Genomic DNA, 22,541 nt, shown 5'->3' with positions numbered 1-22,541 from the left:
ATTGTAGAATAATAGTAAAGACATCAACACTATGAAACCACACATATAGAATCATGTAGTAACCAAAAAAGTGTTAAACAAATACAAATATATTTTAGGTTCTTCAAAGTAGCCACCCTTTGCCTTGATGACAACTTTGCACGCTCTTGGCATTCTCTCATTCTCTCAACCAGATTCATCTGGAATGCTTTTCCAACAGTCTTGAATAAATTCCCACATATGCTGAACACTTGCTGGATGCTATTCCATCACCCTGCGGTCCAACTCATTCCAAACCATCTTAATTGGGTTGAAGTCGTGATTGTGGAGGCCAGGCCATCTGATGCAGCACCCTATCACTCTCCTTCTTGGTCAAATAGCCCTTACACAGCCTGGAGGTGTGCTATCCATTGTCCTGTTGGAAAACAAATGATAGTTCCACTAAGCACAAACCAGATGGGATGGTGTATCGCTGCAGAATGCTGTTGTAGCCCTGCTGCTGCCTTGAATTCTAAATAAATCACAGACGGTGTCACCAGCGAAGCACCCCCACACCATCATACCTCCTCCTCCATGCTTAATGGTGGGAACCACACATGCGGAGATCATCCGCTCACCTACTCTGCGTCTCACTAAGACACAGCGGTTGGAACCAAAAATCGCAAATTTGGAATCATCAGAACAAAGTACAGATTTCCACTGGTCTCATTTCCATTGCTTGTGTTTCTTGGTCCAAGCTAGTCTCTTCTTATTATTGGTATCCTTTAGACGTGTTTTTTTTTCTCTTCAGCAATTCGACCATGAAGGCCTCATTCACGCAGTCTCCTCTGAACAGTTGATGTTGAGATGTGTCTGTTACTCTGTGAAGCATTTATTTGGGCTGCAATGTGAGGTGCAGTTAATTGCTGATTTCTGAGGCTGGTAACTCTAAGGAACTGATCCTCTGCAGCAGATGTAACTACGGGTCCTGCTTTCCTTTGGCGGTCCTCATGGGAGCCAGTTTCATCATAGCGCTTGATGGTTTTTGCGACTGCACTTCAAGAAACGTTCAACATACACACACACACACAACCACAGCGGGTACATGCATACAAGGGGGTACATACAGTGAGGGAAACAAGTATTTGATCCCCTGCTGATTTTGTATGTTTGCCCACTGACAAAGAAATGATCAGTCTATAATTTTAATGGTAGGTTTATTTGAACAGTGAGAGACAGAATAACAACAACAAAAAATCCAGAAAAACGCATGTCAAAAATGTTATAAATTGATTTGCATTTTAACGAGGGAAATAAGTATTTGACCCCCTCTCAATCAGAAAGATTTCTGGCTCTCAGGTGTCTTTTATACACGTAACGAGCTGAGATTAGTAGCACACTCTTAAAGGGAGTGCTACTAATCTCAGTTTGTTACCTGTATAAAAGACACCTGTCCACAGAAGCAATCAATCAATCAGATTACAAACTCTACACCATGCCCAAGACCAAAGAGCTCTCCAAGGATGTCAGGTACAAGATTGTAGACCTACACAACGCTGGAATGGGCTACAAGACCATCGTCAAGCAGCTTGGTGAGAAGGTGACAACAGTTGGTGCGATTATTCGCAAATGGAAGAAACACAAAATAACTGTCAATCTCCCTTGGCCTTGGGCTCCATGCAAGATCTCACCTCGTGGAGTTGCAATGATTATGAGAACGGTGAGGAATCAGCCCAGAACTACACGGGAGGATCTTGTCTATGATCTCAAGGCAGCTGGGACCATAGTCACCAAGAAAACAATTGGCAACACACTACCCCGTGAAGGACTGAAATCCTGCAGCGCCCGCAAGGTCCCCCTGCTCAAGAAAGCACATATACATGCCCTTCTGAAGTTTGCTAATGAACATCTGAATGATTCAGAGGACAACTGGGTGAAAGTGTTGTGGTCAGATGAGACCAAAATGGAGCTCTTTGGCATCAACTCAACTCGCCGTGTTTGGAGGAGGAGGAATGCTGCCTAAGACCCCAAGAACACCATCCCCACCGTCAAACATGGAGGTGGAAACATTATGCTTTGGGGGTGTTTATCTGCTAAGGGGACAGGACTTCACCGCATCAAAGTGACGATGGACGTGGTCATGTACCGTCAAATCTTGGGTGAGTACCTCCTTATCTCAGCCAGGACATTGAAAATGGGTTGTGGATGGGTATTCCAGCATGACAATGACCCGAAACACAAGGCCAAGGCAACGAAGGAGTGGCTCAAGAAGATGCACATTAAGGTCCTGGAGTGGCCTAGCCAGTCTCCAGACTTTAATCCTATAGACAATCTGTGGAGGGAGCTGAAGGTTCGAGTTGCCAAACGTCAGCCTCGAAACCTTAATGACTTGGAGAAGATCTGCAAAGAGGAATGGGACAAAATCCCTCCTGAGGGACAAAATCCCTCCTGGTGGCCAACCCCAAGAAACATCTGACCTCTATGATTGCCAACAAGGGTTTTGCAACAAAGTACTAAGTCATGTTTTGCAGAGGGGTCAAATACTTATTTCCCTCATTAAAATGCAAATAAATTGATAACATTTTCTGGATTTTTGTTGTTGTTATTCCGTCTCTCACTGTTCAAATAAATCTACCATTAAAATTATAGATGGATCATTTCTTTGTCAGTGGGCAAACGTACAAAATTAGCAGGGGATCAAATACTTTTTCCCCCTCACTGTACATACATACAGTCGTGGCCAAAAGTTTTGAGAATGTAAAAATGAATATTTGTGTCAGTCTGCTGCCTCAGTTTGTATGATGGCAATATGCATATACTCCAGAATGTTATGAAGAGTGATCAGAAGAATTGAAAAGTCCCTCTTTGCCATGCAAATGAACTGAATCACCCAAAAACATTTCCACTGCATTTCAGCCCTGCCACAAAAGGACCAGCTGACATCATGTCAGTGATTCTCTCATTAACACAGGTGTGAGTGTTGACGAGGACAAGGCTGGAGATCACTATGTCATGCTGATTGAGTTCGAATAACAGACTGGAAGTTTCAAAAGGAGGGTGGTGCTTGGAATCATTGTTCTTCCTCTGTCAATCATGGTTACCTGCAAGGAAACACGTGCCGTCATCATTGCTTTCCACAAAAAGGGCTTCACAGGCAAGGATATTGCTGCCAGTAAGATTGCACCTGAAATGTATTGGATCATCAATAACTTCAAGGAGAGTGGTTCAATTGTTGTGAAGAAGGATTCAGGGCACCCAAGAAAGTCCAGCAAGCACCAGGACCGTCTCCTGAAGTTGATTCAGCTGCGGAATCATGGCACCACCAGTACAGAGCTTGCTCAGGAATGGCAGCAGGCAGGTGTGAGTGCATCTGCATGCACAGGGAGGGGAAGACTTTTGGAGGATGGCCTGGAATCAAAAAGGGCAGCAAAGAAGCCAATTCTCTCCAGGAAAAACATCAGGGACAGACTGAAATTCTGCAAAAGGTACAGGGATTGGACTGCTGAGGACTGGGGTAAAGTCATTTTCTAGGATGAATCCCCTTTCCGATTGTTTGGAGAATCCGGAAAAAAGCTTGTCCGGAGAAGACAAGGTGAGCGCTACCATCAATCCTGTGTCATGCCAATAGTAAAGCATCCTGAGACCATTCATGTGTGGGGTTGCTTCTCAGCCAAGGGAGTGAGCTCACTCACGATTCTGCCTAAGAACACAGCCATGAATAAAGAATGGTACCAACACAACCTCCGAGAGCAACTTCTCCCAACCATCCAGGAACAGTTTGGTGACGAACAAACAATGCCTTTTCCAGCATAATGGAGCACCTTGCCATAAGGCAAAAGTGATAACTAAGTGGCTCGGGGAACAAAACATTGATATTTTGGGGCCATGGCCAGGAAACTCCCCAGACCTTAATCCCATTGAGAACTTGTAGTCAATCCTCAAGAGGTGGGTGGACAAACAAATACCCAGAAATTCTGACAAATTCCAAGAATTTATTATGCAAGAATGGGCTGCCATCAGTCAGGATGTGGCCCAGAAGTTAATTGACAGCATGCCAGGGCGGATTGCAGAGGTCTTGAAAAAGAAAGGTCAACACTGCAAATATTGACTCTTTGCATCAACTTCATGTAATTGTCAATAAAAGCCTTTGACACATGAAATGCTTGTAATTATACCTCAGTATTCCATAGTAACTAACATCTGACTAAAATATCTAAAGACACTGAAGCAGCAAACTTTGTAGAAATGAATGTGTGTCATTCTCAAAACTTTTAGCCACGACTATACTGCATACATATGGGATACATGACACACACACACACACACACACTTGTAGTTGGAAGTTTACATACTTAGGTTGGAGTCATTAAAACTCATTTTTCAACCACTCCACAAATATCTTGTTAACAAACTATAGTTTTGGCAAGTCAGTTAGGACATCTACTTTGTGCATGACACAAGCAATTTTTCCAACAATTGTTTACAGACAGATGATTTCACTTATAACTCATTGTACCACAATTCCAGTGGGTCAGAGGTTTACATACACAAAATTGACTGTGCATTTAAACAGCTTCTGATAGGCTAATTGACATAATTTGAGTGAATTGGAGGTGTACCTGTGGATGTATTTCAAGGCCTACCTTCAAAATCAGTGCCTTTTTGCTTAACATCATGGGAAAATCTAAATAAATCAGCCAAGACCTCAGAAAGACAAATGTAGACCTCCACAAGTCTGGTTCATCCTTGGGAGATATTTATAAACACCTGAAGGTACCACGTTCATCTGTACAAACAATAGTACACTAGTATAAACACCATTGGACTACACAGCGTCATACTGCTCAGGAAGGAGACGCGTTCTGTCTCCTAGAGATGAACGCACGTTGGTGTGAAAAGTGCAAATTAATCCCAAAACAACAGCAAAGGACCTTGTGAAGAAGCTAGAGGAAACGGGTACAAAATTATCTATATCCACAGTAAAACTGTATCGACATAACCTGAAAGGCCACTCAGCAAGAAGAAGCCACTGCTCTTCTAAATTATGTGGATATATTGAAGAAACATCTCAAGACATCAGTCAGGAAGTTAAAGCTTGGTCGCAAATGGGTCTTCCAAATGGACAATGAACCCAAGCATACTTCCAATGTTGTGGCAAAATGGCTTCAAAGTTAAGATATTGGAGTGGCCATCACAAAGCCCTGACATCAATCCTATAGAAAAGTTGAAAAAGCATGTGCGAGCAAGAAGGCTTACAAAGCTGACTCAGTTACACCAGCTCTGTCAGGAGGAATGGGCCAAAACTCACCCAACTTATTGTGGGAAGCTTGTGGAAGGCTACCCGAAAGTTTTGACCCAAGTTAAACCATTTAAAGGCAATGCTACCAAATACTAATTGAGTGTATGTAAACTTCTGACCCACTGGAAATGTGAGGAAAGAAATAAAAGCTGAAATAAATCACTCTACTATTATTCTGACATTTCACGTTCATAAAATAAAGTGGTGATCCCAACTGACCTAAGACAGAGTATTTTTATTATGCTTAAATGTCAGGAATTGTGAAAAACTGAGTTTAAATGTATTTGGCTAAGGTGTATGTAAACGTCCAACTTCAACTGTATATACACCTATTTTGGAGGGGGGGCTTTATTTAACTAGCCCAGTCGGTTAAGAACAAATTCTTATTTTCAATGACGGCCTAGGAACAGTGGGTTAACTGCCATGGGGATTCGGGGATTCGATCCTGCGGTTACTAGTTCAATGCTTTAGCCACTAGGCTACCTGCCGCCCCACCTGTTCTGAAAGGCCCCAGAGTCTGCAACACCTCAAAGCAAGGGGCACCACCAAGCAAGTGGCACATGAAGACCAACGAACTCTTAAAACAGGTCAGGGTCAAGTACAGATCAGGGTTGGGTAATTAAAAAATATCCAAAACATCCCACGGAGCACCATTAAATCCATTATTAAAAATGGAAAGAATATGGCACCACAACAAACCTGCCTAGAGAGGGCCACCCACCAAAACTCATGGACCAGGCAAGGAGGGCATTAATCAGAGAGGCAACAAAGAGACCAAAGATGCAAAGCTCCACAGCAGAGATTGGAATATCTGTCCACTGTACCACTTTAAGCCGTACACTCCACGGAGCTGGGCTTTACAGAAGAGTGGGCAGAAAAAAGCCATTGCTTTATCCTACCCCCTCCTTTTTCGAACATTCTGTTAAAAATCGCGCAACTTTTCAGCGTCCTGCTACTCATGCCAGGAATATAGTATATGCATATGATTAGTATGTGTGGATAGAAAACACTCTGAAGTTTCTAAAACTGGTTAAATCACGGCTGTGACTATAACAGAGCGTGTGTTTAATCGAAAAGCGCAAGAAAAACTGCTCACTGAAATCTGAAAAAAGTATCCATGCGCCCCTTTCATGGATTATTTAAAGGAAACCAAATTTAATATGGAGACGGATGCAATTCCTACAGCTTCCACACGATGTCGCCAAAAACGTAATTTTCATTGACATAAATCCATTGAGACATTATCAATAGATCCGTGATTCCATCCAGCCTACCTCAATCGATTTTGGAAGATTGAAAAATGGACACTTTTCTTTTGTAGCTGCTATTGAATACAGATCGCCCAGTGATCAATTTGATCGCTTATTAACGTTTACAAATACCTAAAGTTGGGTTATAAAAGTAGGTTGAAGTGTTTTGTCAAAGAATATAGGCAACTTATATAATTTTTAAACATGACGTTGCGTGTTGGAAGAGAGCTTTTTTCGTGATGCAGACAGGCTATACAAATGGATATTTTGGGGATATTTTGGGGACGGATTTAATCGGGAAAAAGACCAATTTGTGATGTTTATGGGACATATAGGAGTGCCAACAAAGAATATCATCAAAGGTAATGAATGTTTTATATTTTATTTCTGCGTTTTTGTGTAGCGCCGGCTACGCTAATACTTTTGTTTACATCGCCTTCAGGCATTTTGGGGTGTTGCATGCTATCAGATAATAGCTTCTCATGCTTTCGCCGAAAAGCATTTTAAAAATCTGACTTGTTGGCTAGATTCACAACGAGTGTAGCTTTAATTCAATACCCTACATGTATATTTTAATGAACGTTTGAGTTTTAACGAGTACATTTAGCATTTAGCGTAGCGCATTTGCATTTCCAGGTGCCTACTTGAGACGTCTGCGTCTCAAGTAGGAGCAAGAAGTTAAAGAAAAAAAAGAAAACACATTTGGTGTTTGCCAAAATGCATGTGGGAGACTCCCCAAACATATGGAAGAAGGTAGTCTGGTCAGATGAGACAAATATTTTGTTTTTTGGCCATCAAGGAAAAATCTATGTCTGGTGCAAACCCAATACTTCACATCACCCCGAGAACACCATCCCAAAGTGAAGCATGGTGGTGGCAGCATCATGCTGTGGGAATGTTTTTTATCGGCAGGGACTGAGAAACTGGACAGAATTGAAGGAATGCTGGATGGCGCTAAATACAAGGAAATTCTTGAGGGAGACTTGTATCAGTTTTCCACAGATTTGAGACTGGGACAGAGGTTCACCTTCCAGCAGTACAATGACACTAAGCATACTGCTAAAGCGACACTCGAGTGGTTTAAGGGGAAACATTTAAATGTCTTGGAATGGCCTAGTCAAAGCTCAGACCTCAATCCAATTGAGAATCTGTGGTATGACTTAAAGATTGCTATACACCAGTGAAACCCATCCAACTTGAAGGAGCTAGAGCAGTTTTGCCTTGAAGAATGGGCAAAAATGCAAGTGGTTAGATGTGCACGTAACCATACTTGTTGATCTACAAACCAAAATTCGGAGTAAACCACCCTCCGCTTAGCCTCTTTCTCTCTGCTGGTGACAAATTGCCAGGAGCATTGCAGGAAGTAAATGCAGGAAGTGTAACCCATTAATGGGAAATTATTGCGTCACAATACCAGGCAGCCATTGCAATTGTTTTTATGAGGGTTATTTTATTTTCATGACGGTCTTCATTCATAACTGTTGGTTACAAGGTTATACGGTAATTGTGCCAGCCCTAACTGTGCCATCGCATTGCATGGGTTTTTTAAATAAATCCCTTACTTGGCATATCACATGGTCATCATATCAAGCAGCTAATTTTGGCCTGGATGAAATACAATAGCCGGGATGATGTGAGGTTTTCTGAGTTCTTTATCCAAAAATAGTAGCTGAAAGGGTGTGTCAAACTTGGCTGTGAAACAGAGGAATGGTAAGTGTGTGTGGTGCCAGGCATAATGAAATATGACCCGATTTGGCTTGAATCCCCTGAGATCAGTGTCTTGGGGCCACGGAGGGCCTGGGAGGCAGGTAAGGACAACCCAGGACAAGGAGCCCATCTAAATGGATTAAACTAGGCCTCTTTGAAGCTGGTTCTTTTCATTGGAAGGCTATTAATGTTAATAATGAAAAGCCCAGCGTGAATACTTCCTGGCCAGGGGAAAATGAACAAAAAATGATAACCTAACAGAGAGGAACCTCTAGCGAACTTCTGACTGCTAATAAAACACTTTATCAGGGGATTAACTCTTGCTTTGTAAAAACTACACAGCCCCTCTGAGTCTATTAAATGAATGAGTCGATATACTTGGAAAGACGACTAGCTAATTTGACGTTGCATAACTTTTACTGACTTTTTCAGTTTAATCTTTATACTGAAGTGAAATTGATCAGAAAAGTAAATCCTTGTCATACATTGTGTTGCCCATGCTGCACTCCATGGCTTAATCTACAGTGCTTCCGGAAAGCATTCAGATCTTTTGACTTTTTTTTTTACATGTTGTTACGTTACAGCCTTAATCTAAAATGGATAAAATAATCTATCTACACACAATACCCCATAATGACAGAGCAAAAACAGGTTTTTCGAAATGTTAGCAAATGTATTAAACAGGGGGAAAAAACGTATTTACTAGTACTTTGTAGAACTTTGTCTAAGCTTAAGATTGCTATTTAAGTGAAAATGAATTCAGCCCTAAGTCGGCCTTTTTGAAAGTGAAGTTTGTAAGTTCTTCATGTAGCCTTATCAATATACACATAATGTATGTAGCCTACTCACTATTTCAGTGTTATTTTTGCAACATTTTCCTTTATATTATTATCTTCTCTTGAAAGTAAATCAATACATGTCAGGGGAGGGGAACTTAAAAATAAAATCAATAAAGCAAGTGGAGGCTGAATAAACTGCCATAGTGTGCAAAAGGAATGAGATTCACCAGAAATAACAACCGGAGAGAACCACAAAAAAAGCAAACATCATTGGATCAATCTATCCTGAACAACTGAGTTGAGCAGCCCTGATTTATCCGATAATGAGCAGAATGCTGGAAGTAATGTTTCTCTCCTAAACATTAAATCAAAACCAAACAAGGACCTGCTTATAGTATGTCCCTCCATACGGCTGGCCTTTCACTTATGTAAGATTAGAAGACAGCATTAAATGTTCTCTTCAGAGATGCTCTAAATACCCAACACCTGTGGAGAGTGCAGCAAACCTTCTCAGGATTCTTCAACAACACGCCTCTATGCAAGTTCAATTCATTAAAGAGCTTTTCATCACTTTGCCTGGACAAAGATGTTTTATTACTGTGTGTGGAATAAAAAAATAATTTTGTGAAGAGCTCTTCTCCCAAAGATGGTCTTTGAGGGCTGTATAGTCCCTTTGAAGTTCTCGACTGTGGAACAGGGAGCAAACGGAATAACCTAATTATTACACCATTGGGTAAAAAAGCTGATGCATTTTTGTGTTATCGCCTAACAGTAACATGACAGCCTACCACATAATGAGGGCTCTAATAGGCGCTGACAGGTGAGTAAATACAGACAGAAGAGATGGTACAAGCCGGAGGCCTCATCTCCCTCTGCTCAGTCTGGGGTTCACACTCACACAGAATCACAAGGTGACCTCCGGAAGCAGGAGTGAAAAACGGTAGCATTACAATCATATGAATGGAAACAGGAATACATTCAAAACAGAGTGACACCTGGTGAGAAGATTTCTATTTGATGACCAAAAGATGAATCTGCTCCAGCAGGTGTGAGGATTATTCAGTAATGGCTGACTCTCACCTGAAAGACCATGTAAATCCTGGATGGGATGGATAAAGGATGAGAAGGATATATGCAATCGATTTTTAGCAAGCCTTTTCTGAAAGAGGAAGCCAATATTTGTTCATATCTTCCTGGAAGTCCTAATAAAACACTTTTACAAGACATTTACATGCCTTAATGCGGACAAACAGAGAATAAATTGCCTCTGGAAGGTGAGAGCACTCCTCTTGGTGCCCCTCCAGGGGAAGACAAATGAAATGTCTATCTGCATAAAGAGTTAGGTAAGTAGGAGTGCCGTAGCAACTGGTGGGGCTAATGCCTGTATGTTAGCTATTAGAGCAGGCTGCTGGAGCATGGAGCATCTCTCCGTCTGACTGACTAACTGGCTCATTACTGGGGGGAGTGGGAGAGAGGTCTGACCAAGTGCTGCTCTGATGATAGCGCCGGCTAAGAGGCAATTTAAGTGGTGTGGTTCAGAGCATTGTCAGGTGTCCGAGTCCCCAGCTGGAAGCCGAGCCAGGCAGGCGGTGGCTTTATCAGAGGCAGGTGATGTGCGCACACACACACACACACACACACACACACACACACAGGGTTATAATTAATTATCACACCTGCCAGATTTCACACAGACACACTTCCAGCTCCATACAGGCAGAATGTGGGGCGACAGAAAAGCATATTTGCGTGAAGCTCTAGGGCCTCATATGAATAGGAGCAGGTCAATGGAACATCAGCCTCTGCCCAAAAAAAAAACTTGCTGTATAGAGCTCTAAATTGTGGTGGGAGTCTGGACATCTCATAGTGCTTATTTGATAAGGCCCTCTGGCACACAGCACACACAGGTCTGACACTCTGAACAAGGGAGCACACTATTAATTACATTCTGTAGCTGATGGCTCTACGAATCTGCATCCTTTGGGGTCCAGGTCGATATTCCAGACAAAAGCAGCACGTGTTCTATTAACAGCTGCCTGGCTCACGACCAGCTTCCTTGAAAAAATATATTTTCAAAACAATAATGTATATTGTTCCCATACTGTATATCAAAATATTTAATATATCAATATCTGTAAAAATAGAAATCTACTATAGAGTTTTTTTCCCCTTTGATCAGTTGGTAACTTGTCCCAACCCTGTTTTGATAAGAGCTTGGTACTGTTAGGTATCTGTGACTGATTTAGAATGTTATGTTTAACACGTAACTTTAGTCTTCAACTAGCCAACCTTGCGGTGTCTTTCTAAAGAAAAGGCAATTTAAACTATTCTGGGCTGAAGTGCAGGCAGGCTGTGGGGGTATGAATGCTAATAGAACTCTTTCCAGAGGCCCGCAACGAGCTGTGTGAGTCAGAACCAACTCAATACTCCCGCTGAGAGTCCGACTTTAGTTTCACACAGAGTTCCTCAGTAATACCACACACACCACACACCACACACACACACACACACACACACACTACAGCTCTCCTGTTTTGAGAGCTGTGAAGCATTGAAACAGAGAAACCCCGGGAAGACAAGTCAAATGTCTGCTTGTTGAGGAGTGGAGAATCAAGTTCCCCCAAGGTACAGATCTCGAATCAGATCAAGAATACCCTTCCCCGATCCTAACCTTAACCATTAGTGGGTAAAATGCACAAATTCAGTGTCTAGGGGCAACTTCACCCTAATCAATTCTTCCGTCTCCTGGGCTCGCTCACCTGCTGATGGACACGTCACTGAGACAGCTGGGTGACCTGGAAATGACCTCTACAACAGAAGGCTGCTGCTCCTCAGAGGGCTCCGGTACTGGTGATGTCATCAATATGCAGAAGGCCTCTGAGTCACTGGGACTGGGATCCCTCTGTTCCTGTTCTGCTGCTTTATCTACAGAAAGGAATGGAAAAGAACATGGACAATACTAATGATCATGTCATAAAAAGACTGGTAGAAAATCAATCATTGGTGAAAATGAGCTGTCAAGAATCTATGTTGGAAAACTGTCCTTGACAACCATGTCTTTTAATCTGGATCTGTCCTGTTTTAACATTGTACACATGATGTGTGAGCAGGCTGCATGATAGAAATTGACATAGATGCTAAAGTCATCCATCTTATATTATAGATATTTCCCCAATGTAATGTCAAAATGCCTTTAACCACAAACAAACCACTGTGTCTTCTAGGCGGTGGGCAAAATATATGACCAGCAGTTAATGGTATTCTATGCATTATAAATATGATTACCTCTGCACATACTGACGTTTCATTCTGTGACGGGGGATTTCCATGTAAAGCAATGAAACGCTTGATTTGTCGACAGTTAAAACACCATGTGTGTTTTTTTCTTTTCAAGATGAAAGTAAACAGAATGCTAGGTAGTGCTAGGTACTAACAGCCAATACAGCACGGGCTGGAAGCTATAGCAAGCCTTGATTGGTCAATTGCCCTGCAATATCCCCAATAACTAGCATACTGTTAAGCTTCCCCAACTTAATGTTCACTCACTGATCACCGAGCTCCTCTTGCTTCACTCACTTTGATACTAGATCTTTCCTTTTATCGAAAATGAATAGGCTCCGTCATTTTGTTGGCAGCCATTGCTTTCAGTGGACTACAAGTGTGACCTTTTCCAAGACATTCAACACACTGAATCCCAAAAGAGCTTGTGGGTGTGTTGCATGTCAGCCAAAAAATATATACATAATAACTTATGCGACAAGTTATGGCAGTATGCTTCCACGTTTTATGCAATACATGTGTATCTTTTTTGGCTGACGTGCCAAAGATGAACCACACATGCAGAGGTAATAGTGTGTGTATTGACTTACAAAATGAATTGTACTCTGGGTCTGTAATTTATTCCCTGCACTACATCAGACAGCATGGGTATGGTGGTGTGCATGTTAACAAGCATCTTTAAAGGGGTATGACTAAAGACGTCAGCATGCTTCAGTTCGGCTGGGCCTAGCCGAACTCAGCAAGCCGAACCGAACGAAAAAACAGCAATAGTAGTACTGTTTGCCCTTTTTGAGAAGGCGTAACAACTATATACTTTCTCAAAATAGTCTGAATTAATTTAAGCTAACTCAAGAAACGGTCATTAATATTGACGTTCTTCAGCTGTGCCACCAGAGACTCTGGGTTCGCGCCCAGGCTCTGTCGTAACCGGCCGCGACCGGGAGGTCCGTGGGGCGACGCACAATTGGCCTAGCGTCGTCCGGGTTAGGGAGGGTTTGGCCGGTAGGGTATTTCCTTGTCTCATCGCGCACCAGCGACTCCCGTGGCGGGCCGGGCGCAGTGCGCACTTACCAGGGTTGCCAGGTGCACAGTGTTTCCTCCGACACATTGGTGCGGCTGGCTTCCGGGTTGGATGGCGCTGTGTTATGAAGCAGTGCGGCTTGGTTGGGTTGTGTATCGGAGGACGCATGACTTTCAACCTTCGTCTCTCCCGAGCCCGTACGGGAGTTGTAGCGATGAGACAAAATAGTAGCTACTAAACAATTGGATACCACGAAATTGGGGAGAAAAAGGGGTAAAAAAAAAAAAAAAGAATATTGACTTTCTTGCCAGAGTCTTAGTTGCGCAATATTACAAGATGTTTGGTGGACTATTTTTCAATAAAATGACAACGATTTTGAAGGAGTCCTACTGTTGACCAATCACCAATCACCACCGTAGACTTCGGCTCCGAACTTCGGCTTCCCTCCAGCAAAAAATGTTGTGTGCAAGAACAGCTGAAAAAAAACCTCACTGAAGTCCAAAACGAACAAAAACGCCACAAAATATCTTCATAATATATGCACGAACACTATAGAGTTCATGCATCTAACTTTTGGCTGGGAAGCATGCGGACACCTTAATGCCCACATTGAAACAACACTATAACAGAACACGTATCAGAGCCAATATGAGAGGGTTCAAATAAGCTGTCTCCACATTTTTTTATTTCACCTTTATTTAACCAGGTAGGCCAGTTGAGAACAAGTTCTCATTTACAACTGCGACCTGGCCAAGATAAAGCAAAGCAGTTCGACAAAAACAACAACACAGAGTTACACATGGGATAAACAAACGTACAGTCAATAACATAATAGAAAAATCTATATACATTGTGTGCAAATGTAGTAAGATTAGGGAGGTAAAGGCAATAAATAGACAGTGGCAAACTGGAAAAAAAACTGGAATGATAGATGAAGATGATGATGAGAAAGTAGGGATACTGGGGTGCAAAAGAGCAAAAATAAATAACAATATAGGGATGAGGTAGTTGGGTGGGCTATTTACAGATGGGCTGTGTACATGTGCAGTGATCGGTAAGGTGCTCTGACAGCTGATGCTTAAAGTTAGTGAGGGAGATATAAGTCTCCAGCTTAAGGGGTTTTTGCAATTCGTTCCAGTCATTGGCAGCAGAGAACTGGAATGAAAGGCGGCCAAAGAGGTGTTGGCTTTGGGGATGGCCAGTGAAATATACCTGCTGAAACGCGTGCTAAGGGTGGGTGTTGCTATGGTGACCAGTGAGCTGAGATAAGGTGGGGCTTTACTTAGCAAAAACTTATAGATGACTTGGAGACAGTGGGTTTGGCAACGAATATGAAGCGAGGGCCAGCCAACGAGAGCAAACATGTCGCAATGGTGGGTGGTATATGGGGCTTTGGTGATAAAACGAATGGCACTGTGATAGCAAATTGGATGTAGTCTGAGTAGAGTGTTGGAGGCTATTTTGAAAATGACATCGCCGAAGTCAAGGATCGGTAGGATAGTCAGTTTTGCAAGGGTATGTTTAGTAGCATGAAGTGAAGGAGGCTTTGTTGCGAAATAGGAACACCAATATTAGATTTAATTTTGGATTGGAGATGCTTAATGTGAGTCTGGAAGGAGAGTTTACAGTCTAGCCAGACACCTAGGTATTTGTAGGGCGGGTGCGGGCAGCGATCGGTTGAAGAGCATGCATTTAGTTTTACTAGCATTTAAGAGTAGCTGGAGGCCACGGAAGTAGTGTTGCATGGCATTGAAGCTCGTTGGGAGGTTTGTTAACACAGTGTCCAAAGAAGGGCCAAAAGTATACAGAATGGTGTCATCTGCGTGGAGGTGGATTAAAGAATCACCAGCAGCAAGAGCGACATCATTGATATATACAGTGAAAAGAATCAGCCCAGGAATTGGACCCAGTGGCACCCCCATAGAGACTGCCAGAGGTCCGGACAACAAGCCCTCCAATTTGACACACTGAACTCTATCAGAGAAGTAGTTGGTGAACCAGAAGTAGTTGGTGAATCATTTGAGAAACCAAGGCTGTTGAGTCTGCCGATAAGAATGTGGTGATTGACAGAGTCGAAAGCTTTGGCCAGGTCGATGAAGACGGCTGCACAGTACTGTCTTTTATCAATGGCGGTTATGATATAGTTTAAGACCTTGAACGTGGCTGAGGTGTACCCATGACCAGCTCGGAAACCAGACTGCGGAGAAGGTACAGTGGGATTTGAAATGGTCAGTGATCTGTTTGTTAACTTGGCTTTTGAAGAATTTAGAAAAGGCAGGGCAGGATAGATATGGGTCTGTAACAGTTTGGGTCTAGTGTCTCCCCCATTGAAGAGGGGGATGACCGCGGCAGCTTTCCAATCTTTAGGAATCTCAGACAAAACAAAAAAAGAGTTTGAATAGGCTAGTAATAGGGGTTGCAACAATTGCAGCAGATAATTTTAGAAAGAGATGGTCCAGATTGTCTAGTCCAGTTTATTTGTAGGGGTCCAGATTTTGCAGCTCTTTCAGAACATCAACTATCTGGATTTGGGTGAAGGAGAAGCGGGGGGGGGCTTGGGCAAGTTGCTTCGGGGGGTGCAGAGCTATTGGCTGGGGTAGGGGTAACCAGGTGGAAAGCATGGACAGCCGTAGAAAAATGCTTATTGAAATTTTAAATTTCTGTAGATTATCGGTGGTGACAGTGTTTCCTAGCCTCAGTGTAGTGTGCAGCTGGGAGGAGGTGTTCTTATTCTCCATGGACTTTACAGTGTCCCAAAACATTTTGAGATTTGTGCTACAGGATGCAAATTTCTGTTTGAAAAAGCTAGCCTTTGCTTTCCTAACTGACTGTGTATATTGGTTCCTAACTTCCCTGAAAAGTTGCATATCGCTGGGGCTATTCGATGTTAATGCAGTACGCAGTACATTTTTTGAATGGGGCGCTTATTAAAGATGGAGAGAAAAGCACTTTTAAAGAGCAACCAAGCATCCTCTACTGAAGGGATGAGGTCAATATCCTTCCAGGATACCCGGGCCAGGTCGATTAGAAAGGCCTGCTCGCTGAAGTGTTTTAGGGTGCGTTTGACAGTGATGAGGGGTGGTCGTTTGACCATGGACCCATTACGGATGCAGGCAATGAGGCAGTGATCGCTGAGATCCTGGTTGAAGACAGCAGAGGTGTATTTAGAGGGCTATTTGGTCAGGATGATATCTATGAGGGTGCCCGTGGTTACAGATTTAGAGTTGTATCTGGTAGGTTCCTTGATAATTTGTGTGAGATTGAGGGCATCTAGTTTAGATTGTAGGACGGCCGGGGTGTTAAGCATATCCCAGTTTAGGTCACCAAATAGTAGGAACTCAGAAGACAAATGGGGAGCAGTCAATTCACATATGGTGTCCAGGGCACAGCTGGGGGCTGAGGGGGGTCTATAACAAGTGGCAACAGTGAAAAACGTATTTCTGGAAAGGTGGATTTTTAAAAGTAGAAGCTCGAACTGTTTGGGCACAGACCTGGATAGTATGACAGCCTGTAGAGTTCTATCTCTGCAGTAGATTGCAACTCCATCCCCTTTTGCAGTTCTATCTTGGCGGAAAATGTTGTAGTTGGGGATGGAAATTTCAGAATTTTTGGTGGCCTTCCTAAGCCAGGATTCAGACACAGCTAGGACATCAGGGTTGGCGGAGTGTGCTGAAGCAGTGAATAAAACAAACTTAGGGAGGAGGCTTCTGACGTTATCATGCATGAAACCAAGGCTTTTACGGTTACACAAGTCAACAAATGAGAGCACCTGGGGAATAGGTGTGGTACTGGGGGCTACAGGGCCTAGGTTAACCTCTACATCACCAGAGGAACAGAGGAGGAGTAGGATAAGGGTATGGCTAAAGGCTATAAGAACTGGTCGTCTAGTGCGCTGGGAACAGAGAATAAAAGGAGCAGATTTCTGGGCGTGGTAGAATAGAGTCAGGGCATAATGTACAGACGAGGGTATGGTAGGGTGTGTGTACAGTGGAGGTAATCCTCGGCATTGAGTGCCGATGAGAGAGATTGCATCTATGGGGGCACCAGTTAACCCAGGTGAGGTCTCCGCATGTGTGGAGGGTGGGACAAAAGAGCTACCTAAGGCATGTTGAGCGGGACTGGGAGCTCTACAATGAAATAAAACAAAAAGTACTAACCGAGACAGCAGTTGACAAGGCATATTGACAGTAGACAGAGGCATAAAGCAATCACGGGTGTTGATCGGGAGAGCTAAGACAGCAATGGATAAATGGCGATAAATAGGCAGAGAGGGTCAGTTAGGTACGTACAGGACCTGAGTTCGAGGCTGGGGCCGACAGACAAACAAAAAGAGGTACTGAGTTAGTGAATAGTCCAGCAGGCATCAGCTGTGTTTATCCGAGTGATCATATTTGTCCAATGAGCAGCAATAGGTGAGTCAGGGAGCCGTTCGGTAGTCACTACTACACTAAGGGAGTGTGCGACAACGGCGTTCAGAAAGCTAGCGGGCCGTGGCTAGCGGATGGGTCTTTGGCGACATCGCAATGGAAATGCCTGTTGAAACCACATTGGACGATTACGTCAGCAGACCAGTCGTGAGGGATCGTCGGGGCTCTGTGTCAACAATAAAGGGTCCAGGCCAATTGGCAAAAGAGGTATTGTAGCCCAATAAGTTAGCTGGTATATGGACCTAGCTCAAGGCTAGCCCAAGGTTAACTGGTGCTTGCTTCAGGACAGAGGCGTTAGCTAACAGTAGCCATGCGATTGCAGCTAGCTAGCTGGGATGATCCGAGGTAATGGTCCAGAGCTTGCGGCAGGAATCCGGTGATGTGGTAGAGAGAAGCAATCCGATATGCTCTGGGTTGATATTGTGCTGTGCAGACTGGCAGGTACTGTCCGAGCTAAAGCTGGCTGGTGTCCTAGCTAAAGGTGAAGACTGCTAACCGTGGCTAACAAAGACTGATAGCTAGTAGCTAGTTAGCTGGCTAGCTACTGATGGAGGTTCCAGTTATAAGGAATAAAAATAGCAGATCTGTACCACATTGGGTGAGGCGGGTCGCAGGAAAGTATATTTAGTTTGTAGATAGAAAGCGAGATTAAAGTATATATGGGAAAAAAATGACTTTTTACACGGGATAAGACAAAGACAAACACACGTCCAACTGCTACACCATCTTGGAATTTCACACAAGATGCAAAGGATAAAAAAACATTTTGGGGAGAGAACAGCCTTGTGGCCATGCTGCTGGGTGTATAGCTGAACCCTAGGCCCTGATCAACTGTGACCACCTGAAGAGGAGCCATCAGAGGTCTGGGGCTGAGTGACGATGTGAAGGTTGTGATAGCAAATCCCCCTGAACAGGAATACAGAGAGGATTCTTCATATAGAAACCGTCCCTGCTTCTCTCTCCTTTTGTAAATTGCTTATGGACTATGAGCTCTGCTGGGGAGGCTGGGGCTGTAAGATATTCCGTGGTGACGGTGCTAACCCGTTTAATCCCCTCAACATGTTAATGAGGGTTACGGTGGTACCTGCAGAGCTGGAGCCCGCTCTCCGGTCCTCCTCTACTCCCTCATCCCTCACTTTCTGTTTCATCTCCCTCTTCCTGGTCTTTTCCAGGCGACCCCGGACCTGGGCGATAAGGCGGGAGAACTCACTGTTATGCTGCTTCCCTGCAATACAGATGAGGAGAGGTAAGAATCCAGGCGAGGCATGCAGAGATCAGACATGCACATACACAGTAACACACGTAAGCAGACAGATCCTGTTTCTGAATGTTGCATAGAGGGAGAACTGCAGTTTGATTCCCTTTTATACAAAAACCCACATCCAAACACAGAGAAACAAGCATGGTTTAAGATCCAGATACATCAAGGCACCTATCATACAAACTCCCTCCTGCTTATTATATCATAACTAGAGGCACGCGCTCTGGAAGATAACCAATGTTAATGTAAGGTCTGGTGTGTTAGAATACAGGACCCCTCTCTGAGTACATTGTTGAGAACAGCCGTATATTCAGTTGCAGTGATGGTAAAGGACAGTGTGTCATGGGAGGTTTGTGAGGATGTTTTTGTTTTAAATAGCAGAAGAAAAAAGACCAGGGTTTTACTAATATGATAGACAGACGAGGGTGAGCTCTCTCCGAGAGCTTATCAGCCTACACAGAAACAGTTAAATGATAAGAGATCAAATTAAACCGCAAGTTTCTGCTGGAAAAACAAACTCATTAAAACATTAGCTAAATCACAAATGAAAACCAATACGATTAAGGCAGACAAAGCTATTGGATCAAGTCAGCAGAAGGCATTCAAGTTGAGTGCAGAAACAGACGGGTTCAATTCAGCCAAAAATTTTTTTAAATAATACAATAATAGAACTGAGCACAAACTCCAGAGAATGTAAAACAAAGAGTATGAAATCACAATTTCAGGGCTTTTATTGCAAAACAATGGATCTGAGAGAAACAAAAAGCACATGCTATCCTAAAAATATTTATACTCAGACCTTATACCTGGATACAGATTTGACTGAAAAGATGTTTCATTCTAGGATTGGGTGACATGGCCAAAATATCATTTTATTTGTTTTTTGGCAGTATTTTTTGTTTCTGAATAATAAAAGTACTAAATATGCTTTATGAGTAGTTCATGACCCTAAGGTGGCAACACAAATACGTGATTTCAACGGGGCTTTCTCCATTCTGATTGTTTATACGTTTCAATCCAACAAACGAAAATAGCTAGCTAGCTAACATATTCATGTTTCGCCTATCCCAGTGTTGCCTATTTAGCGACTTTGTTACGCATTTTTCTGAGTTTTCAGGCGCCTCCAGCTCCTTTTATTTGGGAGTTTTGCCACAGAGAGTTTCTATGGTTTTGATAACATTGATCGACGTTGCCCACTCAATTCTAGCGATTAGCATTAGACAAACAACAACAACCTTACAGTGAAATGCTTACTTGCAGGCCCTTAACCAACAATACAGTTAAGAAAAATAAGTGTAAAGTGAAAAATAGATAACTAAAAATGTTTCGTAAAAAGTAACAAATAATTAAACAGCAGGAGTAAAATAACAATAGCGAGGCTATATACAGGGGGTACCGGTTCAGAGTCAATGTGCAGGGGCACCGGTTAGTCGAGGTAATTGAGGTAATATGTACATGTAGGTAGAGTTAAAGTGACTATGCATAGATAATAAACAGAGAGTAGCAGCAGCATAAAGAGGGGGGAGGGGCAATGCAAATAGTCTGGGTAGCCCTTTGATTAGCTGTTCAGGAGTCTTATGGCTTGGGGGTAGAAGCTTTTAAGAAGCCTTTTGGACCTAAGACAGTAGTTTGCAGACAGTAAGATACACAAACTAATAATGTAGTTATAGAACGCTTGTAGAAAGCAGCATCGCTGTCACCAACGTCTTTCTGCATCTATCTGACCATGCAGACCAGACAGCAGAGTGAACTGCATGAAATTTGAGCAACTGGTTTTTCCTTGAGTGACAGGGGTCAGGGCATGGTGTGGGAAGTGGCATGCAGCAGGAGGAGAGGGAGAAAGACTACATGTAGCAAACGAAGTAAAGTATTAAACGGACATTACAAGCACTGGAATTGCGCATCACATTTAACAAACCCAACATTGAAATACCATTATAGAAGGCAAAGTAAAAACTCAAACCGGTCTGTGCGTCAAATACTGGTACATAGTAAAATAAGGTACTGTACAGCCCTATTTTATTATTGTGCAAATTAAACTCCTCATATCATGTGTCCTGTCAATACAACTTAGGCCCAAAGTAGTCCAGATTAAACACAGAACACACGCACCCGGGACAGAATTCAATTACAACCGCCTGTAGGTAAGTGATTTCATTATGAGATTCCTTTCCTCTGACATGCCTGTTATAGCCGTGTAATGCAGGACATTGTGTTCTCTCAGCCTGAGCACAACTAAACTCCACTCACCTCTGATGATCTGACTATGCGACTACAGCAGATCATCTGGATAGATCCTTTGGAATCTGCTCAGAAGAATCTCATTCTGATCACTATCATATCTTGTACAGAAAACCAGTATATACAATCAAATAAATCCCTAAGACCAGACCAGAAATTAGTTCTCATTCTCCCATTAAAGGACATAGTAGATACTGTGAATCCTCATTTTCTGAAAGCACTTGACCCTGGCTGCAGCCGCTTAGGCCAGACTAGTGGCACCTAACATTCCAGCAGGTCCAATGTTTACAGTAAATTGAGTTGAGGTGTGTGTGTTTGTCGGGATGCTGGTGCTCTACAGCTGCATGGTCCTACTGCATGGTCCGCATTAGCCCTCCATTTCATGCCACCTTTCCCTGAACCCCAACTCAGCAGTACTGTTCTGTTTGCACATGTATTGTAAAGTAAACCCAAGGTGCCAGATTCCCCAACTCAGCTGCAGAACACTGATACATTTCACCGGTTTGCTTGCTTATCCGCAGACTTCACAAAGCAAGAACAAAAAAGGGCTATCATTGCGTTTTGGATTCCGAGGCATAAATATTTAAAACAAAATACACTCATTTTTCTTTTTACTCAGATTAGGCCTACAAGATCAGTGACTGAATCAGACTTCGTGACTTGGCTTTGACAGGTTTCCACCTTGAAGAGTCTCGAATGCGTACACTAAATGAAGGTCAAAGAACATACATGTTATTGAACATGTTCTGATGACATTGAATATTTAAATATTTTGGGAGGAATAAAAATAGAACTACACCATTCAGTTAGAGCAGTATTCAGAGCCAAGGTGAATGCTCACAATCCATGGGTTGATTACTCACCACATGGCTCATTTACATGTCAATACAAGACCCTGCACATGGCTATTTGTTGGGTTTGATATAACGACAAGCTTTTTAACGTTCATTCTGCATATTACATGAAGCAAATTATAGTTTAATTTAATTAATTTCCACCACTTGTTTGTTCTGTAGACAGGGGTGTTCTATGTAAAGAATGAATGCTAATTCGTACAATGCCTGCTACCAAAGTATTGTAGCTAAAGAAATCAGTTTCATATGCAGCCCGAGAGGGACAAACCACTTTCTTGGCTGTAGTTTGAGTCTGAGCTGTAATGAAGAAAGAACAGTTGCATGGAGAAATATAGATCATTATCAAACCAGTAATTTACATCTAAATGAGCTCAAGACCTGGTATCTGTTCCAAATATTATCTGTGTGACATACTGTCAGCAATTCTTGAAGACCCATACTGCTGCCTTGCTTGTTCCAGTAACT

The 22,541-nt window shown here is 42.8% G+C and overlaps 1 protein-coding gene across 3 annotated transcripts in view; it reads right to left on the bottom strand.

Moving 5' to 3' along the window:
- Positions 1 to 22,541, bottom strand: part of rad18 (RAD18 E3 ubiquitin protein ligase) — a 74,670-nt gene that overhangs the window by 20,157 nt on the left and 31,972 nt on the right. For all 3 annotated transcript variants that reach the window (XM_021569200.2, XM_036950355.1, XM_021569201.2), the window contains 2 exons: positions 18,805 to 18,945; positions 11,753 to 11,918 (listed from right to left, as the gene is read on the bottom strand). In XM_021569200.2, the coding sequence (XP_021424875.2) occupies positions 11,753 to 11,918; positions 18,805 to 18,945 (307 nt within the window). The remainder of the gene's footprint in view (positions 1 to 11,752; positions 11,919 to 18,804; positions 18,946 to 22,541) is intronic.

Source organism: Oncorhynchus mykiss, chromosome 17 (assembly GCF_013265735.2).
Source record: "Oncorhynchus mykiss isolate Arlee chromosome 17, USDA_OmykA_1.1, whole genome shotgun sequence".
In the NCBI taxonomy this organism is placed as follows: domain Eukaryota; kingdom Metazoa; phylum Chordata; class Actinopteri; order Salmoniformes; family Salmonidae; genus Oncorhynchus; species Oncorhynchus mykiss.
This window is presented reverse-complemented; position numbering and strand designations above follow the sequence as displayed.